At 45.0% G+C, this 14,829-nt stretch overlaps 1 protein-coding gene and 1 long non-coding RNA gene across 4 annotated transcripts in view; one reads left to right on the forward strand and one right to left on the reverse strand.

The window, feature by feature from the left end:
* Nucleotides 1-14,829, reverse strand: part of NCBP1 (nuclear cap binding protein subunit 1) — a 31,690-nt gene that overhangs the window by 13,094 nt on the left and 3,767 nt on the right. For 2 of the 3 annotated variants that reach the window (XM_080986755.1, XM_080986753.1), the window contains exons 2-12: nucleotides 11,982-12,070; nucleotides 11,766-11,866; nucleotides 10,447-10,603; nucleotides 9,589-9,696; nucleotides 8,112-8,233; nucleotides 7,358-7,427; nucleotides 6,522-6,737; nucleotides 3,910-4,007; nucleotides 2,326-2,389; nucleotides 1,206-1,316; nucleotides 182-246 (exon numbers count right to left, since the gene is read on the reverse strand). In XM_080986755.1, coding sequence (XP_080842881.1) covers nucleotides 182-246; nucleotides 1,206-1,316; nucleotides 2,326-2,389; nucleotides 3,910-4,007; nucleotides 6,522-6,737; nucleotides 7,358-7,427; nucleotides 8,112-8,233; nucleotides 9,589-9,696; nucleotides 10,447-10,603; nucleotides 11,766-11,866; nucleotides 11,982-12,070 — 1,201 coding nt within the window. Of the gene's footprint in view, nucleotides 1-181; nucleotides 247-1,205; nucleotides 1,317-2,325; nucleotides 2,390-3,909; nucleotides 4,008-6,521; nucleotides 6,738-7,357; nucleotides 7,428-8,111; nucleotides 8,234-9,588; nucleotides 9,697-10,446; nucleotides 10,604-11,736; nucleotides 11,867-11,981; nucleotides 12,071-14,829 lie in introns of those variants that run through there. The other variant, XM_080986754.1, reaches the window with a different exon arrangement.
* LOC308466343 overlaps nucleotides 1-14,829 on the forward strand; it is a 47,792-nt gene that overhangs the window by 3,612 nt on the left and 29,351 nt on the right. The gene's annotated exons all lie outside the window — the stretch shown is intronic.

A 14,829-nucleotide genomic window follows, 5' to 3' on the forward strand; every position in this document is an offset into this window, starting at 1 on the left:
TTCCTCCCAGTCTTCTCCCTCTGACCACTCACCATTGTCCCCCCACCCCACCCCAGGTTCTGACCCTTCTTCTCTTGCTTGATTCCTCCCACTATTCCTCTGCATCCAACCTCTCCATAACATCTGATGAAACCTGCTTCACAAACTTCTTGGAAATCTAAAGGTAAGTGCACTTACTTACCTGTCTATGCAAGTAGTGTTCATTGTATCCAAGCGCATGTACAGCATTTCTGTGGCTTGTGCAAGCTGCAAGATTCCATTTAAGGAATAATATGGACGAACCTTTAACTCTCCCTTTGTTAAGAGAGAAACTGTGTGTGCCCAAACCTAGAGTACTAGGCTACTGAATCAGACTCAAATCAAGTACAGTGGAACTTCGGTTCTCAAACGTCTCAGCTGACGAATATTTGGGAACCCGAACGCCGAAAACCCGGAAGTAAATGCTTCCGTTTTCAAACGCACCTTGGAAGTCGAATGACTTCCACTATGTGTTTTTCAATTTTCTCAACTGAATTTGCTGACAGCCCTTTGCGCCTCGGTTGTTGAATGTTTTGGAAGTTGAACCAGTGTGGTGTAGTGGTTAAGAGCGGTAGTCTCGTAATCTGGGGAACCGGGTTTGAGTCTCCGCTCCTCCACATGCAGCTGCTGGGTGACCTTGGGCCAGTCACTCTTCTTTGAAGTCTCTCAGCCCCACTCACCTCACAGAGTGTTTGTTGTGGGGGAGGAAGGGAAAGGAGAATGTTAGCCGCTTTGAGACTCCTTAAAGGGAGTGAAAGGCAGGATATCAAATCCAAACTCTTCTTCTTCTTCTTCTTGAACAGTCTGCTGGAACAGATTACGTTCGACAACCGAGATTCCACTATATCTTGGATTTAGACACTTTAAGAGGCAGGGCAATATTTTATTTGCCATGTAGAATTATTATAATTGTTATTTTATTACCTGCCCTTCACCCTAAGGCCTCAGGGCAGGCTACAACCTTTAAGCTTCTGCGTAGCCTTCCTATTTTTGCCTGATGAATAAGAATGGTTACCAATGAAAACGTTTTTAGTCACAACTTTCATTTCAGCGATTACTCAAAATAACCTGCATCTGCAACCAACCGACTTCTAATACAGCTGTGAACAGTAATACATAATGCATTAACATTTTTTCCTACAAAAAATGTGCTAACTGATATCAGAGTTGTTGAGAAGAAAGGATACAACTTGGGGTAAGGAGCCGGGCTGAAGTTTGCAAAGTTCAATAAGGAGTGTTGTGTACATGACCTCAGTGTGTGGTGGAATAGGAAGCTGAAACAGCTCGGCAAAGATTACCTGGGGGGAAAACATGACACAGATACAGTGAACTGTATACCTGTCTTATCTGTACTGATATCGGAAGGCATTATTAGTATTAAGTCTGGAAACTGTTGGGATATAGTGGTGAAATGACCCTTCTTATGCTCTAAGAACAACAACAGCAGCAGCAGAAATAACAATTCATTGATATGCTGCCCATCTGACTGACTTGCCCCAGCCACTTGGGGCGGCTTCCAGCAAATTAAAACATCAAACACAGGAAAACATCAAACGTTAAAAACTTCACGACACAGGGCTGCCTTCAGATGTCTTCTAAAAGCCAGATAGTTGTTTATTTCCTTAACATCTGATGGTAGGATGCCACTACTGAGAAGGCCCTCTGCCTGGTTCCCTGTAGGCTCACTTCTTGCAGTGAGGGAACTGCCAGAAGGCCCTCGGAGCTGGACCTCTGTGTCCGGACTGAACAATGGAGGTGGAGATGCTCCTTCAGGTATACTGGGCAGAGGCCGTTTAGGGCTTTAAAGGTCAGCACCAACACTTTGCACAAATACGCACAAACTTGCATATTTATTAAATTTATTTCCTGCCTTTCCTCCAAGGTCTAATGCCCCCATTTTATCCCCTACCCTGTGAGGCAAGGTAGGCTGAGTGAGAGGGACTGACCCCAAGGGCACCCAATAATCTGGAAGGCTGAGTTGGGGCTTGAAATTAGCCTTGGGTCAATTGCTCTAACCACTATCCTCAGCATTTATATATTCTATAAATTGCCCAGTGTGGCTGGGGAAACCCAGCCAGATGGACGGGGTGTAAATAAAACAACAACAATTTAGCCAGATATAGTTCATTAGTATTTAACGTATTTTTTTATATATGAGGTTTGACGCAGATTCAACCTCCTTTTCTGCACGGTTGGGTGGGTTTTTTTTTGCAAATGAGTCTGGATAAATTATAATAGAGTTTACAGCATAGCAAGTAAAGGCATTTTGAAAGAGGAAAAAGATAAATATGGTAAAGAGATGCATACCTCAACGATGTGGTAGTTCAGGGGGATCTTGTTATTCCCTGGGTAGCTCAGTAACTGAGCAGCACTAGAGGAAAAGGTAGACTCAGTGATTCAAAGAATGCAAATACAGAAAAAGGTCTGTTAGGAAGCAAACTGAAGCCTTGCTAAAGAACAGACTGTCAGTTAAGTGCATGTGTATCAATTCACATGCAGCTGGCACTAAAGTGACAGTAAGACTCATAAGCATAGCAAAAGGACTATGCAAACTGAAGATGACTCCAAGTATCTGTATAAGGTAAAGGTAAAGGGACCCCTGACCATTAGGTCCAGTCGTGGATGACTCTGGGGTTGTGGCGCTCATCTCGCTTTATTGGCCGAGGGAGCCGGCGTACAGCTTCCGGGTCATGTGGCCAGCATGACCAAGCCGCTTCTGGCGAACCGGAGCAGCGCACGGAAATGCCGTTTACCTTCCCGCCAGAGCGGTACCTATTTATCTACTTGCACTTTGACGTTCTTTCGAACTGCTAGGTTGGCAGGAGCTGGGACTGAGCAACGGGAGCTCACCCCGTCATGGGGATTCGAACCGCCGACCTTCTCATCAGCAAGTCCTAGGCTCTGTGGTTTAACCCACAGCGCCACCCGCATCCGAAGTATCTGTATATATCTCCTCAAAACCCACCAGAAGCTTTTGATTGACTAGAATGAGAGATCCATATGCCATTATTACAGAAACTGCAAGAAAAGAGGTCTCGATGTTGAAAGCATTATTTTGTGAACTTATTGTCAAGACACAATTTGATAAAGAGCATTTTGCGCCCAAGTAGACAGCAGCAATTCTCTAAATGTGTTTTTTACAGCTAAATGTGTTTTTTACAGCTACCCAACTCTAAAATCATATCCCTCCTGGATACATCAGTGACTCACTCCATTTTTACAGTTCCTCAATGGTACCTTTGCATTTGAAAGCAGTCAAAATTAGAGGGGCAGTTCTCCTTCCAGCCTAAATCTGAGGTGGCTCAAAAAGGAGTAACCCCAGAAGTGTTTTGTCCTTTCAGGGGACTGTATCCCAGGAGGCCCTCTCTTCTCAGTTTGTTTTCAACCACCCATTTGGCAACTGGAAATTTTATTTCAGGAGATATTTTATCCTGATCACTTTTCATTATGAAGAATTCCTTATAGGGTTTCATTTCAAAGTTTAAGACATTTGGGTTTTTGGTAGGTCACTGTCTGCCAGACAGGAAAGATACCTTTTCCCCTTTATCAGAGAATAGATCTTATTTTTATCAAAGGTTTGTAATATACTGCACTTGTGAAAGGGCTGGCTTAGGCAGTGGTTGTGTGGAGACACTGTGAAATATAACTTTTCCAGATCAGTGCAATTTGCAGGAATTTGATGCACGTGCAGCTGAAGAGTTTGAGGTTTTCACAGCAGAAATTGGATGAAGAGGCAAGCTGCTTTTTAAATGAATTGGTGAATTGCAGCCATCTTCACCTCATGAGGAAATATGCTCTTTAGCCACACTCAGAAAACAGTGCTGTCAGGTGGTAGAAAACAAAGGTCTTTTGATCTCCTAATGGTTGCCCTGCATGAAAAGTAACTCCTACCATGTCTTCCTTTCTTTCCAGTGTGATTTAATGATGCAGTGAAGATTTTCCTCTATTACAAATCTTTCAGCGGAATGACTGCCAGGCATAACAGGACCCTGATGAAGGAATTAAGAAACGGCAGAAGTGATATAACATAAAAGTCCATTTTAAACAAAATAAATGACAAAGTTGGGCTGCATTACTGGCACTATAGCTTTGACAATAGTTATAATACAATACAATTCATTGTTTCTAGGGCATTTAACATTTGCAAGCAATTTCAAAATGCTAAAAAGCATTTCCCCCCGTAATAAATTTTGCTGCTGTTAAAAACAGGTCAAGATTCAAAGAACTGTGAAACCGGTTCCATGACCTCAAAGAAACTTTAGATCCTTTATTCTTTTTTTATTAGCCCCCTATGTCCTTCCCAAAGCAACTTTTGAAACAAAAGTCTCAAAAATATGTTTGTTTGTCATGAGCAGGGTGGGACAGGTTATGCCCTGAAGAAATCACTTGACTACTGCAAGCCTCTAGTGCTGGTCTACACAACTCTTTGTCTAAAACTGTCCAGGACCCAAAGAAACTGCAAAAACCAAATTTTTAGAAGGGAGAGAAGACAATACTTTGTATCCCCATTATAAAGTCTCTCTCTTATAGTATAATTTATAAATTATAGTATAATTTACTTGTACCCTGTCCATCTGAATCGGTTGCCGCAACCACTCTAGTTGGCTTCCAGCAGAATATAAAAGAAGACAGCAAAACATCAGACGTTAAAAGCTTCCCGATACAGGGCTACCTTCAGATGTCTACGGAAAGTTGTTGATCTCTTTGACATCTGCCGGGAGGACATTCCACAGGGCAGGCACAACTACCGAGAAGGCCCTCTGCCTGGTTCCCTGTAACTACACTTCTCGCAATGAGGGAACCGCTAGGCGGCCCTCAGGGAGCTGAATGATGGGGATGGAGATGTTCCTTCAGATATTCAGGGCTGAAGCCATTTAGGGCTTTAAAGATCAACACCAACACTCTGAATTGTGCTGGGAAATGCACTGGGAGCCAATGTAGATTCCTTTAAGACCGGTTTCATATGGTCTCAGCGGCCACTCCCAGTCACCAGTCTAGTTGCCACATTCTGGATTAGTTGTAGTTTCCGAGTCACCTTCAAAGGTAGCCCCACGTGGGGGGCCACCAGGGGCGCATTGGAAGATGGCCGACAATACCATCTCTCCGGCTCACACGGGGTAATTAAGAGGCTGATATGGGAGTATGCAGCCTCCCTTGTTTACCCCAGGGAATGGGGAAACACTGCCTTGCCTGCAGTTGCCATAAATCACCCCCAAGTTCGAAAGAAGGGGGTGAAGGCACTAGGCACACAACCCCCGTGGAAGCCGGCTCTCCCTGACGCTGTCTCTGATCGCGCGAACTGGCTGCAGGACCTCGAATTAAACAATTAGAGAAGAAGCAAATGCACATATTTCAAGTGAAGAACGGGAGTTAAGACTGCTAACTTCACAGAAGTGACCTCTGTGAAGTAAGAGCGACGGGTTGGATTTAACAGGAATTCATCATGAAGAACATCAAAGGGCTGGTATGTCGGAACGGGACTGGATGGAGGGGGGGAACTTTTTTCTTTTCTTCTATGTGATTACCCACGAACCCCTCCCCAAAAAGAACCATCGCATAACTGACCTAAGCGGGACGATTAAAAACTGTGTGGAAATGAATTATCAACCAAAAGTTTGGTATATGGAGATCCAGAAAAGAATAAGGGCTTTTGGAATGGCACAGCAATAAAGAGGGAGTCGCCACGTTGGCAGGTTCTGTTGAAAGACTGATGACTGAGGAGGAGGAAGCTATAGATTTGTTTTTATATTGGATTTCTGGCAGAACCTCCTCAGAAGACTGAGAAAGGGAGTGACAGACCTGTGAAGATTAACGAGTAGACGGCAAGAGTGTGTTTATTTATGGAAGTGATGAAAAGCGGCAGCCGTCTGAATATGACCCTTGGATGAATGGAAAAACCCACACAGGACTACAATTGGTTTCAACTCGCTTTTGCGAGGTCACAAAGAAAAAGGAAAAATATATGAAAACAACAAGAAGAAATGTGGAAAACAACAAGGAAGGATTGGATAGAATTGTGAACATCATTTGGACAGATTTGTGGACATTAAAGCAGCAGCAACAAGGTGATTGGATCCCTTTCGGAACTTGAAATATGGGTACCCCCAACAAAAATTTAAAATTTGGCTTTGTAATTTGGAATTAATGTGATTTGATTTGATTGGTCTGTTAATAAAAAATATTTTTAAAAAAAAACAAAAGTAGCCCCACGTAGAGCACATTGCAGTAATCCAAGCAGGATTACTCTGGTGAGAGAGTCTGTGGGCAGGTAGGATCTCATCTGGCATACCAGAGGGAGCTGGACACAGAATTGACCTGCGCCTCCATGGACAGCTGTGACTCCAGAATGACCCCAAGGCTGTGCACCTGGTTCTTTAGTTACCCCATTCAGGACTAGGGAGCCCCCCACACCTGTCTGCCCCGTCCCCCAGAAACAGTGCTTCTGTCTTGTCGTGATTCAGCCTCAACCCGTTAACCACCATCCGTACGTACACGCAACTCACCTCAGGATCATCAGTGTAGTCAAACATTCTGAAGATAACTCTCGGCATCGGGTAAACGGAGTCTTCGGTGTGAGGTGGCGGAGTGAAGGGAGGCAGATTGTGCTGCAGCGCCTCGCAGAGCACGTTGTCAAAAGCAAGGTATGGCCTTGGGATGTGCCTTTCTTGCCAGCGGTCCTTCTTCAGCTTCTGAACCTGAGCCCACAGGCAATCCAAGTACTGAAAAACAAAAGTGCCCATCATGCAGGAAGACGCCCGCTGCCAACAGAATGGCATTTCTTCTTCCATCCACTCCACTGCCCGACTTGGAAGCCAACTCTCACGCCATCCCCGCAAACGTCCTTTTGTCCTCTGCTGCTGTTAGTGCCTCAGGAAGGAAAGCAGAGGTGGCTAGCCTGTAGGGCATCAGAACTGGCTAGACTGTAACTCCCATCAGGCTCAGCCAACACAGTCAATGTTCAGGGGTGATGGGACTTGTAGTCTGGCAACATCTGGAGTGCCACGGTTTAGCCCCCACCCCCTTGATCTAAAGAACCACATAAGTAAGTTTTGACTTGGATTTGAAAACAGCAGCCCACAGCGCCACATATTTTTTTTAAAAAACCCCCGAGGACTTTATTTGAGGCCTACTGGGTGCCAACATTTCTTCTCATTGCCAGATAAAAACATCTTTATTTTTCCAGGATTTATAATGTGTTAATTTTTAAAATGCGCTCAATTAGTATTTTATCTTGGACTTGTAAACCACACTGCAAGCTCTACAAAGGACAATATATTTTAAATAAAATTATTCAGATATATGTGGTGACATGTACTCAAGACTCCTTGCCACGTTTTACCTCTTCTTGTGGATGTGGTTTATCAGCAGACCAAACTTGTAGCATTGGTACGTGAATCTTTTGACGCCGTCTGAAATAGAGTGAAAGGAAATATAAAAGTTACTCAGATAAGCAAGCATGACCGATAGAGGGGTGGGCTTGTTGCCAGAGTATGGTTAGGTATGCATTTTCAATTATCCAATTCCCAGCTCAGTTTTTTCCCCCTTTTTCTTTTTTGTGTGAGTTTATGGGGCTTTTGAAAAGAAAGTCAAGTCAAGACCTAAGAGCACACACTTTTAAAGTTACATGATAACCATGACGACTTCGGCACAATTCAAAAAACAAAATCTAATAAAGTTCTAGGGCCTGGGTTCCCAAACTGTGGTCCGTGAGCTTCGTTCAGGTGGCCTACGACGCGTCTGTGCATTTGTCTTTGAGGACATGGTGGCATGGTACTGAACCCAGTTCCTAACCATCTGGGTTGCTTGTTACTGTTTTAAGTGTTTTGTCTAGGGTTCAGGAAGCAGAGAGCCTGCTTCTTAGCTCTTTCTTCCTCTGAATCTTGGTGCAGTCTGGTAATCTTCTGTCCCAGACTGGTTGGACATAAGGAGTGATGACAGTTGTAGTACTCTGCACGGTAATGTGTCCTGTGTTTCCCCCCCCCCCCTCTTGAGGGCAGGGGGAGAGGAGGGTGGGGACAGAGACTGATAAAACAAATACTTTTTTCTACTCTGCTATCTAGTAAGGCAAAGCAGATTGGTTACTGTTCTCTTACTTCAGGTAGTTTTCAACCTGGGACAAGATGCGGTCCATCTCAGCATCCTTCTTCTCATACAACTCCTTCCCCACCCAAGGTAAGGATGAGAGAAAAGCATACACATACCAGTCACAGCGTACCTGTGGCAAACAGAAGTGATGATAATGTTCAGGCGCATAAAAGGAACAAGGGTAAGGGGCTTGTATTCCGATATAATGCTTCAAACACAAATCATCATCAAGAAGAAGAAGAGGAGGAGGAGGAGGAGGAGGAGGAGGAGGAGGAGGAGGAGTTTGGACTTGATATCCCGCCCTTCACTCCCCTTAAGGAGTCTCAAAGCGGATAACAATCTCCCTTCCCTTCCTCCCCCACAACAAACACTCTGTGAGGTGCGTGAGGCTGAGAGACTTCAGAGAAGTGTGACTAGCCCAAGGTCACCCAGCAGCTGCATGTGGAAAAGCTGGGAAGTGAACCCAGTTCACCAGATTACAAGTCCACCGCTCTTAATCACTACACCACGCTGGATCTCTAAAACACAACAGGCCAATATGCTTATATCCATTAACAGCTGTCTAAATATATGCAACTAGACTACTAAACAAAGAGGGCAAATTCTCAAAAGTTGTTCATGCATCATACTGGTTGCATAAGCATTTATTTAAGTTCTACTTTAATTGACCACATCTTTCCTCCAATTTTATTTAGGATGTACCCTCACTTTCCCTAGATCACCCATGGCCTGGAAAATGCCCAGTCTTGCCAGCAGTTGGCAGAAATCACCCCACAGATCTAGATATCTTAAATACCGATTCTAAAACTATACCAATATGAAAACAGCTGCAGAAAATACGCAGAAGATGAACAAGCCAGAGAACGGAAAGGCCATATAGCTCAGTGACAGAGCACATACCATAATGCTGTAGAGATGTCAGCAGGTGTGTGCAAGATGATCTAGTCTAGAAGTAAGCAACTGGTGGCCCGCCAACCCAAATCCAGCACCCTGGTGTTATTTGGTCTCCTTAGGCAAAGTTTAATATGAATAAACAGAGTTTCTGGTAGAGGCACTAGGAGGATGTTCTGGTGATAAGTGATGGGTTCTCTGATCACCTGTTTGTGTCCAGGCTTCCTAAAGGGTAAATTCCTATCCCTGACAATTTGACATTTCAGTGTCCGTTTTATTCAAGGAGCTTCAAATCCCAAACCTCAATTAGGGTTGGCCCTAGCAGGTTAGAATTATAGATCCTTCAAGAATCCTGATGGAACGTTTCTGACTGTGTTGAGGCATTCTTTTTCTCAGGCTTCCTCAACCTCGGCCCTCCGGTGTTTTGAGACTACAGTTCCCAGCATCCCTGACCACTGGTTCTGCTAGCTAAGGATCATGGGAGTTGTAGGCCAAAAACATCAGGAGGGCCGAGGAAGCCTGCTTTTTCTTCTTCCAAAGGCAGGTATCTTAAAAGCAAAATCATCAATGGAACAAAAGAATGTCTTTGCTTACCTGAGGTACATCCTCCTCCTGAGTCACAGCAACGAAATTTTCAAACATGGCCACCATTGATGGGGCAGCTATTACATGACAATTCACAAGATCAGACAGAAAACGGACCTAGAGAAAGAGAAGGGGGAGCTGGGAGTTTACTTGTGGTGAGAATGGAATCTGTTTTGGGATCCTCCCTCAGCCAATAGAGAAAAGCAGGCTCTCCAAAAATCAGAGTCCCACTGTGACCGCACTACCTTCTGCCCTTGGTGAGGGAGCAGAAGAGGAAGCACACGAGACCGAGACCCAACCTTATCATCGGCTGGAATCCCTTAAAAAGGCAGCAGCAAGACAGAAAACAAAAAAGCTTCACCTGTGAGTTGTAAATTACAGTCGTACCTTGGATCCCGAACGCCTTGTGAGTCAAACGTTTTGGCTCTTGAACGCTGCAAACCCGGAAGTGAGTGTTCTGGTTTGTGAACGTTCTTTGGAAGCGGAATGTCTGACGTGCCTTGGTTGTTGAACATTCTCGGAAGTCGAACAGACTTCTGGAACAGATTCCATTCGACAACCAAGGTACGACTGTATCAAAAAGACGCAGTGAATAAGAAAAAAATCTACCTGCTGGATCTTAATCCTTTGTGTGCCATCAGTGTAATGAGGATGCTCTCTGAACGAGCACTAAAATCACACAACATGCCATGCCACTAGCACTGTAGTAAAGCTACAAATAGATGGGCAAGTGTGGGTTTGGATGGGTGCATTGGGGAGAAAACGAGATTGAGTTTTCCACAACTGCACCCTGCAAGATGAAAGGTAAGCCCTTCAGATTCACTGGAAAAAACTAAATAAAGGCTGTAAGATGCAAAAGGAACTTACTAAAACCACAGCTTCACTATACATGTTGACTTTGAAACACTCTTTGAGTTGACGTATCATGGCTTCTACAAACTCTCCGCCAAAGTTGTAGTTCCTTGCGTTCAGGAGGCCGACTAAAGTAGTGTAAACCGTCAGCTTTACGGGTAACAAACGTGCACTGATTTTTTTTCCCATTAAGGAGGAGACACAAACATCAGGCATTAATTCAGATTGCAAACATTGTGTTATCAGTCTTCAACATGGCAAATTCAAACCGTTAGGTGGGATACAGATATTTTTTTGAACTCAAGAATCTATATCCTAGAACAAAGTGAGAAAAGGCTCTGCTTGAATCTGACTTATTTTTTAAGCTCTCCTTGGAAAACTAGAATAAAATACATATAAATTACGCAACATGATCAACTGTGTTTTTTCCTCTTAGGGTGAAATTCAACATAGCACTAAGGAGATCATACCACCAGCGCAACTATTTTTGCTTGCCCAATGGAATGATCTCCCCACTCCTCTCCCTGAATATTACTGGGGGTGGGGGGGAATCTCCCGACCCTCCAGAGCAGATTTGGGGGAGGAAGCTCCTTTGCAATATCAGGAGTCCTCGTGCCATCTTCCGCTAGCAGAACGGGGCAGTTGAGTCCGGCCTTTAGTTCAGCTCCACTGTAGAGTAGCAGTGTCTCTCCTTGTACTGTGGGGCACTGGTTGAAAAGAACAGAAGAAACAGGAGGAAGAGCAGGAGGCAGAACTGAGGCAAAGTTCTTATACTTTCCTGGAGCACCTTGAAATATCTCCCAGCAATGTGGAACTACAAAACATGCCTCAGTTGACTGCTGCAGTCAACAGACCAACTGTGGCATTTGCATTGCAGTGTATGTGGCTAAATGATCAGCAATAGCACTCCAGAAAGCACACACGCACACAAGGCAATACAGTGGAAAAAAAGAAGTACCAACACACTACTGCTCACCTCACCATCGCCAACAACCACCTCAAAATATTTGGCAAGTGGTGCACTTTTAATTAAAACCTGAGGTCCTTTTTCCCATTTCTGACCATGAACCGTACGCACATTTACTCAGAAAGGCTAGTCAATGATTATCAGCTCAAAAACTTTCTGCCTAAGGTAAACAGACTATTGGTTTTACTCAGTTTGTTGATTTCCTCCCTCCTCTCAGTTTCAACATCTAAGACAGAAAACATCTAGGACAGAAAATTAATGACAGACACACACACACAAATATACAACGTAACCTTATGAATGTTTAAAAGCATTTAGTGTAGGTAATACATTATCACCTGGATCCATAAATCTTTTGCATACATACACTGTACAAAGGATTCTTAGTATCTTGCTTTTGTAGTTTGGTAAATCTGCCTCCAAGACCCCAGCCAGGCCTTCCAAGTTACTCTCCAAAGAAGAAGTACTCTGAGAGGATTAGAAGAAGAAGAACTCTGGGTAAAGGTATTTGCACTGCAATACACAGTTTAAAAGCTTTTAAAACCACGCATGCAAAACAGTATAAAGCTGCGGTCCCTCATACCTTTTCTCCTACTCTGCATATTAAGGATTCCAGCCGCTCTTCAATTTCAGATGGCTCAGATGTTCTCCTCCTCTTGTGTGGCTGCCCTCCTGTATCAATGAGATAAAGCAGAGAAGAACTCAGCCCACAATATCTTCCATGCTGATGCTTCACTCTCAAAGGTAGCAACAGCCAGAGACCATCAGTGAGGTGGTGAGCTGTTCATCTAGCCTTCCTCCATCTCTTGAGAAAGCCGGTCTTTTTGCACCTTTGGTCAGCAGAGAGAAGTCTGCTCAATCTACCGGGGGGGGGGGCTATATCAAGACCTGGGCCAATAGCGGTGGCACCCCCCAAAGGGGAGTGACCTTAGGGAAAGGCAAGGGGCATAACATCATTTTCTCTGGGGATAGCCTTGCTCTAATTGTTTCAAATCCTGTTTTAATTGTTTTTTAACGTGTGTTTTTAAATTTGGGGTTTTTGTTGTGGTTTTTTAAATTAAAGGATGTAAAATGTAGCTGGGAAGAGTGGAGCTGGGGAGAGCAGAGGGGAACCCAATCATAGTGGTTCTGGACGAGGGGAGGTATGGTGTGGGGGTGGGCTAGGCCTGGTAAGGGGCAAACGGACAGGCAGTTAGTAATTGTGCTGTGTGACAACACTCCCTCCAACCTGGGGAATTGTGATTGTCCTATCATCCAACTGTTGAGTCTGTGCCTGCTGCTGTTGAATGCCAGATTGGCTTTGAAGGCGGCCTCTCTCATCCATGATCTGATTGTGGATGAGGAGGCCGATTTCGCCTGTATCACTGAGTCCTAAGTGAACAGGGTGGAGTTGGTCTTACTCAGCTGTGCCCACCTGGGTATCAGGACACTATCATGGCAGACTTGAGGGTCAGGGAGGGGGAGCTGCGATCGTCTAGATATTCCATCTCTCTGTCAAGACTCTCTGTCCAGTTGAGTGAGGACCCGTCCCTGTCCCTGATGTTGGCCAATTCTGGTTTACTGGCTGCCTTGCTGCCCAACAGTCCCCCTGCCTGAGCTGACAGAGTTGGTCTTGGAGGCAGTATTGAGGACTCCCAGACTGCTATTGTTGGGGGTCATCCATGCCTCTGGGGTGGCTCAGGTTTTCATGACTGCCATGGCAATCATGAGGCTGTCCCAATAAGCCTTTGGCTCAACACATTTGGTAGGTCACACTCTGGACTTTGCTTTCTCAACTAAGAAGGGAAAGGATGATCCAAGAGTGGGGGATATTGACACAAGTCCTTTGTCATAACCAGATCACTTCCTGTTGAGATTTAGGCTCTCAGTGTCTTTACAGGTGGGAGACCTATAAGGATGGATGGACCTATGAGGCTGATGGAGCCAACTGGATTCCAGATGGCTCTGGCGGATTTGCCAGCTGGTATGACTGGCGCTCCTGTTGAAGCCCTGGATGACTTGTGGGAAATCTGGATGGCTTGAGTCACTGACACACTCGCCCGAGCACTCTCTCCTGTTTTGTGGAGCCTGCTTGGCTCCCCTGGTATACTCCAGAGCTTAGGGCGAGGAAACAAGCTGGGAGACAGCTAGAACATGAGCAGGGGAAAACTCGGGTCAAATGCAATCAAACATGGGTAAGGGCTTGTCCTTGAGTAGTGAAGGGAGCAAAGGCGGCATACTTTGCTGCCTTCATTACAAAGCTTTTACAGGCCGTGCAGGGTCTCTTACAGTCTGGCCTGAAGGAAGTGGCAGAACCGATGGTATCTCACTGCGACTTGTTTGCTAAGCATTTTGAGAATAAAATCGCTTGCATCCACTGTAATATTGAATCCACTCAAGGGGTATCCAGAGCAGTGTTAGAAACTCAGATATGGAAGCTAGGCACCAAACTGCACCTTAAACCTAAGTTACGATCGCCACAATGGAATGTCTATTCATCAGGGGGTTGGACCAGATGGGGTCCTTTCCAGTGCTACAGTTCTATGATCTCAGCTACATTGCTTGACTGCAGCTTGCTCTTACAACAATTCACTTGTCCCAGTATGCAAGAAGGAGAAACACACACAGTGGAAATGGAATCAACTATGGACCAAGCAGGCGTTTTTAAACTGTGGTCTGTGAGATTCATTTGGGTGGCCTGTGGACAGGCTGCAGCACAGTCAAATATATCTGTACTCAGCCCTGCACTTACATTCCTTGATGTGATGATAGAGAACTGCGTGTGAGTCAGCTGGCTCAATGGAGATCTCAGCCGCCAACCCGGCACTCAACAATCTCCATGTAGTCGCACTTGGACCCACACCAGTAGCAAAAACATGCCTGGCGAATTTCAAACTCTGGTCCATAGCACTGTCTGAGTTTCAGTCGGTAAGGCTTGATGGCATGGACAAGGTACTTGGATCGGTCAAGGCAACTACTTGCACTCTGGACCCTTGGCTGATAAAACTAGCAAAGAGGGGACAGCTGGCTGGGCCACGGAGGTGATTAATGCCTCCTCCACAATGCCACTGAAAAGTCGCTTTCCTCCCTCCCCATTGTTCTGAGTGTCCTATGAGTGGAACTCCACCCACATGATGTTCCTGCTGGCAGAAAGAAATGAAGGATCCAAGCCATTATTTATAGAGCACCTGGAATTTTCTAGTTGCTGTCCTAAGAGGAAAAGCATCCAACACTCTGCCCACAGGCTTACAACTTAACAGACACGATACAAAAGGAGGAAGATCAAACAGAACAAGCCAATTCAGACAAAAACTCTTTGCAGATATAAAATGTTTAACGCCTACGTGGAAAAGTCCTGGGAGAGGAGCAGCCAAAATAGCAGTTGTAGCTAAGCTGATGTGAGTGGGCCATGCTGCCTCTGACCCTGCCAGGAGGAAAGCGAGACCAAAAAA

This window comes from Podarcis pityusensis (genome assembly GCF_964106645.2).
Source record: "Podarcis pityusensis genome assembly, chromosome: 17".
NCBI classification, from domain to species: domain Eukaryota; kingdom Metazoa; phylum Chordata; class Lepidosauria; order Squamata; family Lacertidae; genus Podarcis; species Podarcis pityusensis.